This window comes from Hakea prostrata, chromosome 7 (assembly GCF_041222555.1).
Source record: "Hakea prostrata isolate BN-2017 chromosome 7, UWA_Hpros_2, whole genome shotgun sequence".
NCBI lineage: Eukaryota > Viridiplantae > Streptophyta > Magnoliopsida > Proteales > Proteaceae > Hakea > Hakea prostrata.
The window spans coordinates 10697316-10715272 of NC_142606.1; the positions used below are offsets into that span (position 1 = coordinate 10697316).

Genomic DNA, 17957 nt, shown 5'->3' on the forward strand with positions numbered 1-17957 from the left:
AATTTTCCAAGCCATCTTACATAACATTGCCTTAAAAAATCATAGGTTCAGAACTACGGTAAGGCATGCGCCAAGGTATTGCACAAGGATTCTACCATCCCACTTGTTGTCTAGAAATAGGAGATTATTTTTCTGGATGTTCAAACCCTAGTTGTCCCAAGAAAGCAAACGAGCTTGATAGGAGAGACAATTTATTTCTATCATGGGGAGTCCTACATTCTTACCTCGTCAACTTTTACACTTGTTAAGGTCTTTTTTCTTGGTAAACTAGAGGATTAGTTAAGATTCAAACAAATTATAGAGATAAGGTCTGACTGTATTTGGAGAAGGTAGGGGATACAATGTTTATTTTTGAATTTGGAGTTCTTTTTTTACCAAAGGTTTATTCAGGTTAGTTTATGCACATTTTGACTACATTAATATGAAGAGATTTTCTAACTATTTGAATATTTTGTGGGATTTTGCCCTTGAATTAGGAGATTCTAATTCTTAATCTCATACTATGAAGCATTGGTCTTGCAACCTAGAAGATTCTCTTAACCAAAGAAGAATAAAAAGTGCCTGTTTAAATCCTTCTATCATGAGCTTCGTTATCACCTGGGCATTTGGTCTAGTGGTATGATTCTCGCTTTGGGTGCGAGAGGTCCCGAGTTCGATTCTCGGAATGCCCCAATTAGGCCATTTTTATATTTTGTCTTTTTTCCTTGTTTTTTCTTGAATAAATTTTGCTAAGGGTAACTGAACTAACGTCACCTTTGAAATCCTTTCCACTTTTCCTGTCATTTCAAACCTTTGATCGCTTAATTGGCCCACCTCAACCACTCAATTCAAACCTAGAACCACCCCTAAATTTAGCTCTACTGGATTTTCTGTTGCAACTTTCAATCCTTTGAAACACGCTGTGAGAAAGATGAATATTGGGTACTCAAAAGATCAAAAAGTTCAGAACCACCAAACCAAAATCCATTGATTTTTCAGATCTCTTCTCCTCTGTTCTTCAAAACCAAAAGCCCATTACAATTGCTACCTCCAGAACCCAAGAAACCAAACAAGCCATTGACATGGACAAGAACAAACATCCCAATGGTTTTGTGCGATATCCAGAGCAAGAACATGAAGTTGGACAGCAGACACTGGGTACAATCTTGAGTAGAAACCACTCTCTTTCTTCAATTTATCAGAGATCCATGGAAGGGAAGCACAGCGTCTCGTCACCTCGTTCTGCAGTGAAGAGGGCATTTTCTCTGAGGAGATCTTCTTCAATTGCAGATGGGTATTCCAGGATTCATGACAAAACGGTCCAAACTAGCACCCTAATTTTCTCTCCCACTCACGATGATGGTCTTCCCCCCATGAAGGCAAGATCCAAGAAGAAAAAAAACAAGATCGTTAAAGCATGTAAGAAACTTTTTAGACTTTAATTAACTCCAGTTTTTCCTGGATTTTCTCCCTGGTTTCTCATGGGAACTTGGAGAAGAGGTCATACAGGACTGAACCTTGGTTGTTTGAAGGATTAAAATTATTAATGCAGCTTTGTTCTTTGGCGTTTGAGTTTAATGTATTGAAAAAAACCAATCATGAGATTAAATTTCCACCATTTATCTTCTTTCTCTTTCTCCTCAAATTGAAAATGTCACACTGGATTCAATTTTTCTTCTCAAGTCGGTAGAACAGTAGATGCATGATTGAGAGGCCTACCAGACAAAGGCTAGTATGAAATCCAGAGAGGTGAAAGGTCTCTAAATCAATGACTTTCCTCATTACATATCATGAGCTTTTGTACAGAAGTGATGGGCTGGTAGCTTTTGGAGGAGGTCACTATATTTCTGTATGTTCACGCAATTGTCTATAGTGAAGAAAAGAGGTGTATGACTTCGGTAGGATAGAGCTTCAGCGCTGTGCAATTGATATGCAATACTAAGTTACGTAAAGTGAGGATGGAATGAGTGGTTGAGGTCAAAATCCGACCACTCTTTGATTGTGGCCGTGCGCAACGCAACACTGAGCTAGGTATGGCCACCATCGAACCGAGTAGTTGAGGTTGAAATCTCAACCACTGATTTTGCATTTTATTTGTTACAAGTAGGTATGGTTGAAAAAAGTTATAAAAAAAAATAATAATAAAGTACCAAGATTTCGACCTCGACCACTCCTTCCATCCTCGCTTGTATGCAGCTCAATGCTGCGCAACACTGAAGGTCCATCCCCATCTTTCACTAGAAAAAAATTGGGATAAAAACGATTTAGTAATATTGAAACAATTGGAATTCCACCCATAGCCAATATCAAATGGTGGTTAGCTCATTAGGATCAAGGTTTAAAGTATCAGTATCATTATTGAGTATCGTATCGGTCATGTGATTTTAAGAGACGTATCGTCCTATATCGAGTATTGTATCGTTCTAGTTAATGTATTTTAGTGAAATTCAATGGAGAGACGTATCGAGATGTATCGTATCGGTTGGGTCAAATATGGATACGTATCGACTAGTATCGCAAGGTATCGTGGGATACTTTAAACCTTGATTAGGATATTAATGGGGATTATTGGTCCTTGAATCCCATTTTTTGGATCTACTACTAAAATGTCTATGATGCCTAACTACAGTTTGTGTCTACTCTTTATAAGAAAATTTCTCAGCTCTACGATTTTTTGGTGTAAGGATTTTATTCGATTAGTTGTTTTGTTATATCATCGAAAGGCTGCTCAATTAGTAATTACCGTTGTCTCGTATAGAGAAATCCCGAGGAAAGGTTTGAGAATAAGATGGGAGAAGGCAAAGAAAAATAATATAATTTTACAAGTATTACCCTCTTTAATATTGGGATCACTTGGATTTAAAGCATACCCAAAGAAACATGAAATGGATTAATACCAAAAGATATGGTTTTTTTTTCTTCCTTTTTCCATTTTTGAATAAAATAAAGTTTCAGAATAATACCAACTACAAACAAAAATGAAAAAAATTGTCACAAAATAAGAATGAAAGTTGGTTAAAAAAGGAACGTTAGAGATGGCAATTGATCCAGATCTGTTATTTCCACTAGTCCCCTAATTAGATCAGGATCCGAACTAGATTCGAATTATAAAAGTATTTTTAAAATCAATATTCTAATTGGGTTTCAATAAAATCCTATTGGTTCAAATTGACCTAAATTTGCCTTGAGCTGGGCCAATCTTAGCCCGATTTTTCAACCCGAAAAGGCGGATTAGGATTACAAAATAATCAGCCTAGGATCAACTCGGGTTTTGGTTTAACCCGTGGGCCAACCTGGCCCCACCTAACCACAGGTTTAATTTAATCAAAATTATATTTAAATAGACTTTAAACAAAGCGAGTATCTTTCTTTCTTTTAGTACTAAGTAACAATTGAATATTCCTTTTTTTTCTTCCCTTTTTGGTAAATAACAATAGTATTTGACTAGCCGTAGATATCTAGATAATGTTTTCACATATCTCACATACCTACATCCAAGGTTTAAAGTATCGGTATCGAGTATCGTATCGATCAGGTGATTTTAAGAGACGTATCGAGTATTGTATCGCTCTGGCTAATATATTTTAGTAAAATTCAATGGAGAGACATATCAATATGTATCGTATCGGTTGGGTCAAATATGGATACGTATCGGCTAGTATCATATGGTATCGTAGGATATTTTAAACCTTGCCCACATCAATAGTCGTGTATGCTCTTTAACTTCATCCCTCCAATTGTCGCTCAAGAACTCTAAGTCTTAGTCTTTCCATCAAGTCTTATATCTTCACTTTTCCAATCAACTATGGTGTAATACTATAGAAGGCTTCTAGTAATCAGTAAGTAAAGGAGATCATATTTTCTTATAGACTGTTTCTAATTTAGACTAATCAGGCCTTTGCTTGTAAGTAATGGATTTGTTTACAATGTATAATGGGTTATTCATATTCAAATCCATAGATTAAATAAACGGATTAGGGTTTGAGATTTTTAAACCTTGACACGGTTAGGTAGGGCTTGAATTTTAACTTCAGTCTCTCAAAGCCGACCCGACCCAGCCCGGCCCGTTGACACCTTGTATTCAACCATTACAATTTGGTCCAGAACGGTCTAAGGTATCATTGAGGATCCAACGGATACAAAATCTATTGGTAAGGCTATTTCTGTCATTTGACATGGCTGAAATCATATAAATATTTGCCCTAATTTTCGGTTGGAAAAGCGGAGGCGAACAGAATAAAAGAGAAAGGACGTTGGAATATTCTGGTTCATAGATAGTTATTTGCTAAGCGGAGGAGAGAGAGAGAAGGCCACACTGGTAGAGCGGAAGAAGAAACCTGTGGTTCGTGTGGAAAAGCGAAACTCCTTCGTTCAAAAAACCTCTTTTTCCGGATTATCAACTAGAAAATTTGTAATTCTTCGTTTCTCGTTCTTTCTCCCCTCTCGTATTATTCCTTAGCTGTTATCTAAACAAAACTCCGAAATTTTTGAGTTTTTCTTTTTTCTTTTTTCTACAACAATCTGTTTCAGTTTCCGTTCCGCGGATTTATACATGCAAAAAATCCTCCAGTGTTTATCTAGATTTACTCCCTATCATCTGCAATTCTCAATCAATATCCACATGAAAACTGCAAAGTTCAATGACCTTAAAGCTTCACATCTTCTTTCATGATCAATGAACACCTCTGTTTCATCGCATTACTAGACTTGACATTGATTTCGTAGATTGTTCTGGTATTGCTCGTTCGATTCGAGCTTGAACTTTGATATTTATCTGATGGATTTAGCTCATTCTGGTTTATTTATCTCTCGCTTTTTGGTTTCAGATCGTAATCGACGAAAAAATAACATAGATCGGGATTCGAGAGGTTTGATTCTCCTCACATTCTACAGATAGCGTTTCGAGACGACGATTATAAGATCGCGAGAAATCAGAAATTCTGGTACCTCGCGAGAGCAGCATTTTCTGGAGAAGTTAGAAACGCCGATACATATTCGGCGGAGGAGGATGGGAGAGAATAGGGTGACGGCCTCCGCTGGTGGCAGCGAAGAAGTGGCGACGACGTCGCCGAAGAATCGCGTGAAATTCCTGTGTAGCCATGGTGGAAAGATAATGCCCAGGCCCATTGATGGCCAGCTCAAGTACGTTGGCGGCGAGACACGCGTCGTCGCCATTCCTCGTGATATTAGTTACTCAGGCAAGTCTCTTTTATTTTATTTATTTTTATAACAACTTACTTCTCTTATTGCACAGAAAACAAAGTTTTTTCTGCGTTTTTTCTATTTTCGGGTAGAAAGTTTCTCTACGATTGCAAGCGCTATTTCGCGCCGTTGCTGCTGGTTTCAGTGCTACGCGGTTCAGTTCCGTTGGAGGAGACCTTCCTCCTTCAACCACGAAAAAGTGGTGTCGTGCGGTATATAAACGTGCTTAACACTAATCCAATCATCTCCCTTTACACTTCTCCCTTAATACTAACTCTGATCATCTCCCCTTAGAATCCGATCGTCTCTCCCGTGCTGTTGACCTCAAATTATAGGAGGGACACAGGGTCAAGGTGATGTGTTTTTTATTATTTTTTTATTATTTTTTACATGTGGACTCTCAGGGGAAATGATCTACATTCTTTCCCTTGCACTTTTCCGGGCCTTAAGTCATCAAAATAAAAATAAAAACAAAAAATTCAGAGGAAAGGAACCCACAGTGGTACGGAATGGCCTTATGGCCTACCAGCATGGTCAATGGGGTGGTAGGCTGCTTTGGATTATTCTTTTTTTCCGGTAAACGGCTGCTTTGAATTACTGGGTGCTTGTGGATGTGGTCTGGTCTTTTAAATCAGAAATGTTTAAATCATAGTTTGTTGCAAATATCAGAACTTTCCAGGTCTTAGATTCTTGAAAAACAAAGTGACTTCAATGCTCATCTAGGTAGGTAATGATTTCAGACTACCTTGCTAGTTAAATGCTTCTTAAGAACTCAGCGTTAAGAATTTGAAATGCTTTACTGTATTTCTTCCCCAGGAAAGAGAGAAATTATTGGCCTCACTCTTGTTAAGCAATATTTTCTTTTTCTCAAATAAATTAATGGATTCAAGAACTTTCAAGGACATGAGCATTCTCAAATAAGAAGGATGTCCCTGCTCAACAAGGCAAGTATAGGGGATATTAGAAACCTGAATTCTTTGTTCAGAGTTGGTGTGGACATGAGCATTTTCATAAATTGCTTAATGTACGGTTAGTATGGCTAGTAAGCATTCTTTGTAAATACAGAGAAGCATGAGGAAGTGAGGTAGGAAACCTTTCTCCTTGTTAACAAAAACTGTTCTCTCCTTTCCAAGAGCATAAAACATCTTGTCAAACCACATAAATCTTGACTTTGTGTCGTTATTTCTTTGTTAGATTTATCATGTCTTTTGGATTGTGAGTGGGCTTCCTGGTGTTTAGATTAGTTTAGTATCTACTTGGACAATAAATTTAGAAAGAAGTGTATCACAAGCCATGCTTACATCTTATAAAGATAGTGGATAGATCAGCTTTGGAGTTTTGACAGTTAATCTGAGAATACAAAAGAAAAAATGTGTCACATTGCACCCAACGGTTTCATTCTCTGTCAATATAGACCTGCATGTTTCCTCTTTCTCATTCAAAAGGATTGAATTATTTTCTGATGCTGGTTACTGCCTTTGCTAATATTTTCTCTTTATAAACACTAGCAGGGAGGCCCAGATTGATGTGTCAACCTTTTTTTGGATGAATAATATATGCATCAACTTAGTCAGCAAATCGGATGGATTTTTTAATTTTTCTTTTCTGGATGAAGGTTTGATGAGAATTATGATTAAAATATTCTCCTCTTTTTATGACAGAGCTAATGAAGAAACTTGCTGCTATAGCTGAAACCGAAGTAGTACTCAAGTACCAATTGATTCCAGAAGACTTGGATGTCTTAGTTTCTGTCCGATGCGATGAGGATCTCAACCACATGCTCCAAGAATATGATCGCTATGAGACACAATTATCCGAGGGTGGCAACAACCCAAGGTTTCGATCTTTCTTGTTCCCCTCCCATCCTTCTGGTGAAAACCAAACGAATGATGGTAGACTGAGCAACTCGCTCGAGCAACGTTACATTGACGCACTCAACCTTGTACGTACCCCTAATTCTAACTGGAGAAGTTACACTAGCAGTAGTATCAATCGTTCAGCCGGATCATCCCCAAGATCCCATGTCCCTGAGGGGTATAATATTGATGGACTTAATCCACACAGTCACCACAATTGTCGAAAGAAGGAGATTCACAGGGTCAGTAGCTCTCCTAGTCTTAGTAGCCTTTCACAACAAAACCACCCTGGTCTCCAAAAACAACAGCAATATGCACATTCTTACCACCCTCCATCAAGGTTACATGGCACCTATGCAAATGGGTGGGGTGGACATGGAAGGGCTGCACCATGTGGCATCTCATTGAGCCGGAGTGATTTTGGAAGGAAACAATTGGCTTATGTTCCCCAATATGCTTCACCAACTAGACGAACCTCAGGAAGTTGGGGCAGCAATTATGGACCAATTGATGAAGGCATTAACAGGAGTGGTGAATTCGACAGGAGTGAAACCCATCTTCAACCCTGAAACGAACAGAAGAGTAAATTGAGTTTGCTTAAAAGGGAGATTTACCTTCAGCAATCTCCGACAAAAAAGGTGTGATTTTCCCCCTCTTTTTTCCCCCTCTACCTTGTTTATGGTTGTTGCATGAGCAGGGAAAGTTGTTCATAATTTCATATAGCAGCTAGAATGTCCAGAAAAGTATTAAATGATTCTTTAAATTTAACGATTCATCAGTTGCGGTGTTTATAGGACTTTCATGTTCAGTTGTTTAATGTAATTACATTTGTCTACAACTTGTAAAAATGAAAGCATTTTCAGGTTAAAAGATTCCCCCTCTGTTTTTGAAAGAAATTCTCCGTCAGCCTCGCATCCAAAGAATCGCCTCATAGTTCTTTTGTTACCATTGGGGGTAATAATCACTCTTGTTAATTGCCTCACAGTTATTTTGCCACCATTTGGGTTAACAAATCACTCTTGTTAATTGGAGATGTTAGAGGTTTTGTTTGAAAGTAAGAACATCCTTCGACAGTTCTTTTATCTGCAGAGGAATGCAAGTGAACAGAGGCAAAGGACTGCTCTTTGAATGGAAAATAGCCTTGTTCTTTGGAAGCTTTACGTCGTGTTTGATACAATATGGTTCTACTCCATAGTAACCCCAAATCCTTCTCTTGAAGCTTATATTACCTGATGAAATCATCATTCCCTTTAATTTGCCCGCAACTAAAAAGTAGCCTAAGGACTACAAAAGATTACAAGAAAATTCCGGAATTTTACCCAGAAGTACGTAATGGAAAACAATATTAATACCCAAAATCCGAAACATTCCTAGATAGAGAAATATCAAGAAACGTGCGAAACTCTCAGACTTCTCGTGTCTAATTTGGTCAAACGGATTGCACTGGGAGAATCTGACAGCCCTGTGGTCCTCCAAGTTGTACTTTAAATGGGGCGGGCCAAAGGAGACAGACTCGATGCCAACTTAAACGAATCCGGATCATCATCCCCTTTTTTTTTCACCACAAAATCGGTGGACCCCACATCTAAAAAATATATTAAAAAAAAACAATCCCATCACCACCCTTTTTTTGTGGTGGTAAGCCGTCCGGTCGTTGCTTCGTATGACCACAATCAAACTGATCCAAATCTCGAGCTCTTATTTTACATATATTTTTTATTTATTACTGCTAAAAAAAAAATTTGAAAATCAAATAGCCAAGATTTTGGCCTGGATCATTGTACGCACACTACTGTGTTAATCTGATTTGTTGAATACACCCAAAAATTAGAAACCCCAGTAGGAGAAAGTGACATTCTCTTAATCTTCTACACCTGGAAACAGGGTACTTTCCAGTTTCCACCCATGAACAAGTTCAACAAAAACATGAAAAAGTCGGAAAACGCATCCAAAGCCAACATAATCCCCCAGCTTCCGCCTTAGTTGCAATAAAGAAAAAGAAACACTGCACGATGAGTCTCTCACCTGTTCACTACCATAACATTGTGAACTGTAAAGGAGGTTCGGCAACTCTCAAGTAGAGAAGAATTGAGTAGGATGAAAAACAACAAAAAATTTGTATAGGAAAAATGCAGCTTTGTACAAGTTCTCTAACATAGTCACATAAAGTAGAAAAGGCAACTGGCTGATCATTTTGAAGATAGTGCAGATACACGAGACTATCCCACGGAGGCACCTGTTCCATCTCTTCTCCTATGAATCATTAACACCAACCCTAAGTCTTACAAGGCTGCTATTGCTGGGTTTTCTACTGCAGGCAAACCGTCTATAATCCTCCAATTCTCTATATTTGTTCCCTTTCCAAAAACACCCTACTCAAAAAGATTTTGGGGAAGGAAAAAAAAAAAAAAAGAGGAACTACATTTATCAATGCATTTCTTTCCAAAATATGCACATTATGCACGGGGCAGGATTCCTCATTTGCTGTCCGTGAAATCCGCATCAATAACATCACCATCGGGTCCCTTGCTTGCTGAACCTGATGGACCAGCTTCACCTCCAGGTGCAGGTCCAGCACCAGGTGAACCAGGTTGGTTATAGAGAGACTGGCCAAGTTGCATTACTTCCTGGTTGAGAGCCGCCATGGCATCCTTTATAGCCTGTGTTGCCCCACCAGATATTGCATCCTTGAGCTCACTGAGTTTCCCCTCCACTTTCTCCTTGACAGGGGCAGGTACCTTGTCCCCCAGTTCTTTCAATTGCTTTTCCGTCTGGTACACGACGGAATCTGCCTGGTTCTTTGTGTCTATGGCATCCCTCTTTTCCTTGTCTTCCTTTGCAAACTTCTCAGCTTCCTTCACCATCCTGTCGACCTGCAGATTGTGATTGTCATCAACGATGGATTAATACTTATCGATGGACTGAGACACAAGACCATACTCTGCTAAACATAATTGCAGGCAGACACATTTGCAATGCTAATCAGTGAACATGTTTTCCAATGCAGAACAGACACGTTTGCAATGCTAGTCAGGGAACATGTTTTTCAATGCAGAAGTTACTTTCAATATGGCAATATTTGGAAACCATACCTCATCATTGGGCAAGGTGCTAGCACCCGTAATGGTGATGTCTTGTTTTTTGCCAGTGCCCTTATCAACAGCCGTAACAGAAAGGATACCATTGGCATCAATGTCAAATTTGACCTCAATTTGGGGAACACCACGTGGCGCAGGTGGGATACCATCCAGACGGAAACTACCAAGAGATTTGTTGTCCCTCACAAACTCCCTCTCACCCTGAAGAACATTGATCTCAACACTGGTCTGACCATCCGCAGCTGTTGAGAACACTTCTGATTTTGAGGTGGGCAATGTTGTGTTCCTTGGGATGATCTTTGTCATTACACCACCCAATGTTTCCAAACCAATAGATAATGGAGTCACATCAAGAAGCACAATATCACTGACATCTCCAGACAATACACCAGCCTGAAGATTCGAGAGGAGAACGGAATATCAGTACATGCAGCCATAGAGGTTAACCACAATAGAGAGATGTCCATCGTATGGACCTATCTTCAAAGCAATGATACTGCAAATTAAGGATCAAAACAAGTAATATGATCGCTAAATGATACATTCAAGGTGTTATTACTTATTAGTATTGGACACCAGTATTACTTATTAGTATTGGACACCAGTTGGAAAGCTGGTCTTGAGAGACTTCACTAAGACTAATCAGGGAGCTAATACAATTTGATTCCCATGGATATGCTTGTATGACATGCAAAACTAAAGTTGATAGCACTTCAAAACAAAATTAATGATACCCAAGCAATGTCAGGTAATCATCGTCTTTACGGCATGTCTATGCAATTCAAATCTTCCTCTGCTAGTGCTATATAAAACCCTTCATTAATAAGTAACTTAAGCAAGGAAAACATCTATGCAATTCAAACCTGGTAAGTCCAAATCTTAATCGTTTTTCACATCTCCTAGATAACTTTTTGGGTGTGGCATGCATCTGTTTATGTTTAAACCCAAACATCATGGTTACTAAGAAGGCATTCCCACTGCCTAAGGCTCCCACATCAGGTCTCAGAAGAGCGATAATGTACACAGCCTTGCCCTGATTTCAAAGAGCAGCTATTTCCAGAGTTAAAACACATGCCCACTTAAGGACCAATCATTATGGTTGCACCAGGGCCTGACCTCAATGTAGTAACAATATTTCTTCCAAAAACTGGATTTTGTGACACAATTCGATGCATGAGCATTGTTGCTATTCATGGGTAGTATCATATCAACATGGAGAATCTCCAGACAACGGACAGTATCAGCTTGTATCATATCAACACTAGACAAAGAAAAGAATAATATAACTCACCTGGACTGCAGCTCCAAGAGCAACAACTTCATCAGGATTGACTGTAACATTGGGGTCTTTGCCAGTCAACTTCTTTACAAGCTCCTGGACAGCTGGAATACGCGTTGATCCTCCAACAAGGATAACCTCATCTATATCCTTGATGGCTAACTTTGCATCTCTCAAAGAATTCTCCACAGGAGTTTTAAGCCTAGAGATTGAAATCAGATATATGTTAATCAGCTCGCAATCAGCAAGTACAAACCGCCAGTTCTTAGTCACATTATTAGACAGCAAAAGGAGAAGCAGGAAGCAGTTTCAGTTCCTAACATGAGATTCAAACAACAAAAAAGGAACATGGTGGAAGATATGCCTCAGCTGAATCAGCCTATGGACAGCATCCACTGGGAAAAGAAACACAATACCTGTCAAGCAGATCTGAACACAGATCCTCAAACTTTACCCTTGTGAGGGTAGTATCAATATGTTTAGGGCCATCTGCTGTTGCAGTAATGAAAGGCAAGCTGGCAAACATTCAAATAAAGAGGGAAAAAAGAGCAACTTTTTCAGTGTTGGATCATGAATAATATGGCACATATGAAGACATCAACACAAAAACACCCACCTTATACTAGTCTGGGTTAATGATGACAACTCTATCTTTGCTTTCTCAGCAGTCTCAGTGAGACGCTGAAGAGCTTGCTTGTCCTTCAAAAGATCTATACCTTCATCTCTCTTGAACTCTAATGCAAGCCAGTCAACAATTCTCTGTTTGAAATGAAGTACCATTATGTTATATCACTAAATGATTAATGAAAAATCAAACAAAAATTTCAGGCCAGAAAAATGATAAAAGTTGTAACCACCTTGTCAAAGTCATCACCACCCAAATGTGTATCTCCTGAGGTAGACAGTACCTCAAATACTCCATCTCCAACCTCAAGAACTGTAATTAAAGTAGAATGCAAAGTGAGACATTAAAAGAGAAACAAACTCTCTCATGATAGATGTTTGATTAATTTGTTTAAGATGCTGCAGTCTTTGTAATGTTTCTCTTGTTAACATACAAACTTCATTATTATGTATTACCTGATGAAAAAGATACTCAAGAATGAAACAACTGCAAAGCCACACTGGAGCTTGATTTACATGATTAGCATGCCAAAAATAGAACCTCAAACTAACAACTATGCAGGTATGCTTCAAGCTGACACCAGCACTCCAGTAGACCAGTAATGGAACCATGGGCCAATAACAGGCATTTCCAACCCAGTCTACAATGCCATAACGCAATTGTTTTGATAGCTGACTTGGAAATCAAGGATTTATATTGATCGGCAGTATCGTATTGAAAGGAGATTTAAAAGGAATATCATATCACACTACAGAGTAACAAGTAAACCTAGAGAGATACATGGAAAATATAAAATAAAATAATAATAATAATATATAAATAAATAAGAAATCATATGCATTCACAAGACACATACAAAAAGTTTCTAAGAAACAAGAAACACTAGTAAATGGAAAGCATATAAAATGTACGACATACAAAAGCAATAGTGACGCCACTTAGCTCCCAGACTTCATATATATATAATGTAAACGATGACAATGTTAATCATATATTCCAGACTACTTGCTATCATGCAACTATGAGATACCCCATCAGTTTCCCAATTACCAATCAGCGACAAAATATAAAAGGCCAATTATCACATCACAACCAGGTAATGCTCAGAAACAAAATCCAAAAGGGTTGGGCACCAGCCACCAAGACAATACACATAAATAACATAGCAAGTTAACAACCACTGAAGGAATAAACATCTCCTACATTCAAAAGTGTTGCACAATAGACATGTTCCTGATGTGTATGTAATTGTGTACCAACAACCTTCCACCAGATAGAAGCTACATGTTTAATCTCATTAAATATGATAGGATCCATGCAACATTACAAAAGAAAAATTAGTAAATGGAAGCAAAGTGCATGTACAACAATATATGTGAATATAATGTCACATACACCATGAACAGATGTCCTCATGACTCCCCAAATTAAAATAGGGAAGTAGGGGGTGCAAACAGAACAGACAGCTTGAACAGTAACATTACCATATCCGCATCAAGATTACATCCGAACAGATTAAACAAATGATATCCTATTAGTTTCCGGACAAATCCAGGCAGATTTGGATACTTTTTTCTTTCATTTTCTTTTCTATATAGTCCCCTAAATGGATATGAGGACATCATACTGAATTTCTATAAACTACTCGTCATCCTTATCCTTTCGCTGCTGAGGGTTTGGGTCGAGAATTGAGAATTTAGTACTTCCCTATACTATTTTTAATCTTTGATTTTCCTAAATTTTTTACTATTGATTTTCTATAGTACTTAAATAGAAAATCTAGAAAAATAATCACAATATCTTAGCTAATAAATTTTTGAAATAATAAAGCATATCCAAGAAAATAATTTTATCGGAAATTAATTGGTTGGCAAGGGTCGTTACCATATTTGTATCCAATTGGTTTTCTAATGGATTCAGATTCTCCTAAACAAATTACAAAGAGAATTGCACACCAAACAGAAAGCACCACACTTCTGCTACACATTTATTACTTTCCCATTAACATACATGCTTACAGATAGCACAGAATCGGGTGTAGACGACATACTTGCAAAATTTCCAAACTAACAGTGCAAGAGCTACATTCAATCTAAAAGGGTAGATTTCAGCACAGCTTTTTGGTACCTGACACGTCAAATGTGCCACCTCCAAGGTCAAACACTAAAATGGTTTCATTGTTCTTCTTCTCAAAACCATATGCAAGTGAAGCAGCTGTCGGTTCATTGATAATACGGAGAACCTCTAAACCAGCAATACGTCCAGCATCCTTTGTTGCTGTCCTTTGGGAGTCATTGAAATATGCGGGCACTGTTATCACGGCTTTGGTAACTTTGTCATTCAAAAACTTGGACGCATCATCCACAAGTTTTCTCAGTACCTAAATGCAATTTAAATTATTGTAAGGAGGAGGACGAAAACCCCGCATACAGATAACCATACCACATAAAAGCGGAATAATGAAATTAGCAAATTATTTTTCTTTTTAGTCCAAGACATGTAGCAATTATTTCGTAACAAATCCAATATAAGGCATCCAGGAAGGGGAAACAGAAGGTTGAACAAGCCTACAAGCATAATCTACTGATTTAACCTGTTCCATGTATTTCACAACCCAAATGCAATAGAATCAACTCTTCTTATCGTATTATGAGCAGCAATAGGCTCTGATACAACTTAATATATAAAGAACTTACTCCGACACATGAACCGTAAAGAAAATAATAACTTCAGACACATCCCAGGTCGGGAAAATATTAGGAATACAAATACAAGCATTTCGATAACCAAACCACCGAAGTTTTCCATGATCACTCAAGAACAGGAGTTGGAGGAAACGGAGAACTACAAGAGCCACAACCATACAAGTAGAAATCAACTCAACAAACAATGAAATGCAGCATATGCAAAAATTGCAGGATAATTCCATCGAGAGAGATATTTACCTGCGCAGAGATCTCTTCAGCAGCGAACTGTTTCCCAATTGCAGGACACTCGAGTTTCACATTCCCGTTCTCATCTCTGATCACCCTATAGGAAACCTGCTTTGATTCCTCATCTACTTCGGACATCTTCCTCCCAATGAATCTTTTCACAGAGAAGAAAGTATTTTCTGGATTAACCACAGCCTGCCTCTTCGCAATCTGCCCAACTAACCTATCACCATTCTTGGTGTAAGCGACCACAGAAGGCGTCGTCCGTTGGCCCTCGGCATTCGTTATGATAGTTGGCTTTCCTCCTTCCATCGCTGCTACAGCTGAATTCGTAGTTCCTAAATCAATACCAACCACCTTCTCGTTCACCACACGAACAGGTCCAACTGCAGAATCTCTCTTCACATTTCTCTTCAACTTTAAGAACGCCGACCGTGGCAATCCAAAAGAAGCACCTCCATCACTCAATCTTTGACCAAAGAACAAGGTTCTCGAAGATTTCCCATTTTTAGTCCATGATTTCTTCGCAGAAGGGAAAGAAGTACAGCCTAGAACATGAATCTGAGCCGCAGACGCCATTAACGATGCGAATTTATGTACAAAAATTGCAAATCAGAAGAAACCCTAGAACGATTCAGGAACTGAACTCTGTCAAATAGAAGAGAAAAGGACAGGTGAGCTTGTTTTGGTTGATGCTTCTTCTCGGGGTTTCGGAGTCGAAGAAGATAAGAAAGACGGGTGGGGTTTTAACGGAGAGAGTAGTGGTTGGTAGTGCCACGTGGATGGGTTTCTAGAAAATTCTGCTTTTACCCGATGGATTTCGGGCAGCATATCATTCATAACCATATGGGCATATATTCGCTTCAAACGCTGCCCGTTGAGAATATCAAGGAACATCGTGGAATCAGGCTTCGCTGCGATGTTCTGGAAATTTCAGTCTCACTTGTTGCACACTTGCACTCTTCTAAAACCTTCTCTTTTTTTTCTTCTTCTTTTTTTTTTTTATTTATTTATTTATTTATTTATTTATTTTATTTAAATAAGATTTTCATAATTTAATTTTGGTTGATTTTTCATCCCTACAATCAAGGTTAGGATATCATACGGTCGATATGTATCTATATTTAACCCAATTGATACAATTGATACGATATATCTCAATATATATCTTAAATTATACAAAATACATTTACTAGATCGATACAATACTTGATACAGGACGATATGTCTCTTAAAATCATCTATCCGATACGATATTCGATATTGGTACTTTAAACCTTGCCTATAATGGAGAGAAAGTCTACCCAACAAAAATGATGACGAGGACGAGATGGGCATCCGATCACCCAAAATCCATAATCAAGCTTTTCTTTTCTAACAAGGCTGGCGCTTGATTTCGGACTCTTCTACTATTTGTGCTAAGTAATCTAAAGTAAATATTTCTTCCATTCATCTCCTTTTTTCACCTAGAAAAAGAAAATAACTAGCAATTGGAATAGTCTCGCAGCTTAAACCGTTTTTGCACATACAAATAAGAAATGGCAAGACATCTAACTTTTTGAACGATCTTGGATTCCAAACATACCCTCTAAGAGCATCCCTAAGGAGTCCTATAGTCCTTCACACATCAAGTGGGTGGCCTAGATGACAACTGAAGGTCGATGGGATACAAGTAGATTTATTTATCACCAACTCATTTAGTAAAACCAAAACCTCTCAGTGGAAAGGACGTGGGTTCCAACCTACCTGATGGTGTATTATGTAACATTCTCATCCTCAATATATAAAAATTGTCTATTCAACCCACACAAAAAAATAAAAATAAATGAATGGATGTGCACAATTGTTAAAAGACACCAAACTCTTTACTATGATGGCTGCTTCTTATCTTAGTTCACGCGGTCATACTACTAGAGTTATGTATTTGCAATGGTGGCGTTTTTTTTTTCACAAGAAATTTAAGTTACACTCAATGTACAAAATGTTAAATTTTTTTTTTTTGGAAACTCTAGCAATTAGCTCTTAGTTAAAGCCATGGTGGTAGATCTTGCGAGATATCTCGTTTGTTTAAAGAAGCAAGACGAGATAAAGATCAAAAGCAGAGAGTTGTGATATCTCGTTCTGGATTTCACCATATCTCACTATTTTTCGCCATAGATCTCGCCGTCTCTCGCTGGAACTCCCAATTTTTGCCCCCTTTTTTTTTTTGGCTAGATGTTCACTTGCAAATGCTCTTAACACATCTACAACATCAAAGGAAAATCAATAATTATCTGCTTGCCTCTATGAACTTATGATTTAATGATTTATATAAAACTTCTAATGATTATATAATATTATTATTCTATTATTAAAATTTAAGATTGTGATACTCATATGGATGAAATTTTGATGATATTTAGTTTAGTTGATGCATTTGATAATTTGTTTTTCATTTATATGCCTTAAAGGTTATATATTACATATTGTATAACATTGTATTCCCGAATCCTACAATATTTCGGTTTCACACTATGGGTAGATTTATAAATCATACTTAGTGTTGTTTTTTGATTAATTCAATGTCACTAATGTGTTCAATAGGCCTTAAAATATGCTAAATACAAAGTTTCAACCTAATAATGACTCCAAAATCCACCGAGATGGATCATCGAGTTGATGCAAAAAAATCACATATCTCGACCAAGATCTCAATTTTCCAAAAGTAGCAAAAACTTCTACCATGGTTAAATCAACTTTTGGTAAATGGACCTCTATATCCACCCTTCGTCATATATGTTGAAAATCATATGAAACAATTTGGCATGATTTTTCTCAGCTTCCCATACTCTAAACATCTACTTGTACAATCTTCTACTTGTTGAGGTAGAATATCTAGACTTGAGGAGGACATACATACAATTAAGTCTTACCTTCTTCTTTTTTGGCAAGTTATTGTTTCTTACCGTGTACATAAAAATTTAGGAAATTAAATAATTCATTTAT

At 37.8% G+C, this 17957-nt stretch overlaps 2 protein-coding genes and 1 non-coding gene across 4 annotated transcripts; 2 read left to right on the plus strand and 1 right to left on the minus strand.

Annotated features, from left to right (window-relative positions):
* Positions 1-599: 599 nt before the first annotated feature.
* TRNAP-UGG (transfer RNA proline (anticodon UGG)) lies at positions 600-671 on the plus strand. The gene has a single exon. It is a non-coding gene; the product is annotated as a tRNA-Pro (tRNA).
* A 3616-nt stretch (positions 672-4287) lies between these two features.
* On the plus strand, positions 4288-8131 carry LOC149009686 (Octicosapeptide/Phox/Bem1p family protein). 2 transcript variants are annotated; one of them, XM_089163047.1, is made up of 3 exons: positions 4288-4713; positions 4806-5177; positions 6843-8131. In XM_089163047.1, exons 2-3 carry the CDS (start codon positions 4988-4990, stop codon positions 7604-7606), a joined length of 954 nt encoding a protein of 317 aa, XP_089019173.1. In that variant the 5' UTR covers positions 4288-4713; positions 4806-4987; the 3' UTR covers positions 7607-8131. The 2 variants fall into 2 exon arrangements, with proteins under 2 accessions (XP_089019173.1, XP_089019174.1); XM_089163048.1 differs by having other exon boundaries at positions 4288-4390.
* A 930-nt stretch (positions 8132-9061) lies between these two features.
* On the minus strand, positions 9062-15701 carry LOC149009687 (stromal 70 kDa heat shock-related protein, chloroplastic). The gene is made up of 8 exons (XM_089161918.1): positions 14985-15701; positions 14167-14419; positions 12272-12351; positions 12031-12173; positions 11831-11929; positions 11427-11616; positions 10130-10528; positions 9062-9910 (listed from the first exon to the last, which is right to left on the minus strand). Exons 1-8 carry the CDS (start codon positions 15549-15551, stop codon positions 9515-9517), a joined length of 2127 nt encoding a protein of 708 aa, XP_089018044.1. The 5' UTR covers positions 15552-15701; the 3' UTR covers positions 9062-9514.
* Positions 15702-17957: the final 2256 nt, after the last annotated feature.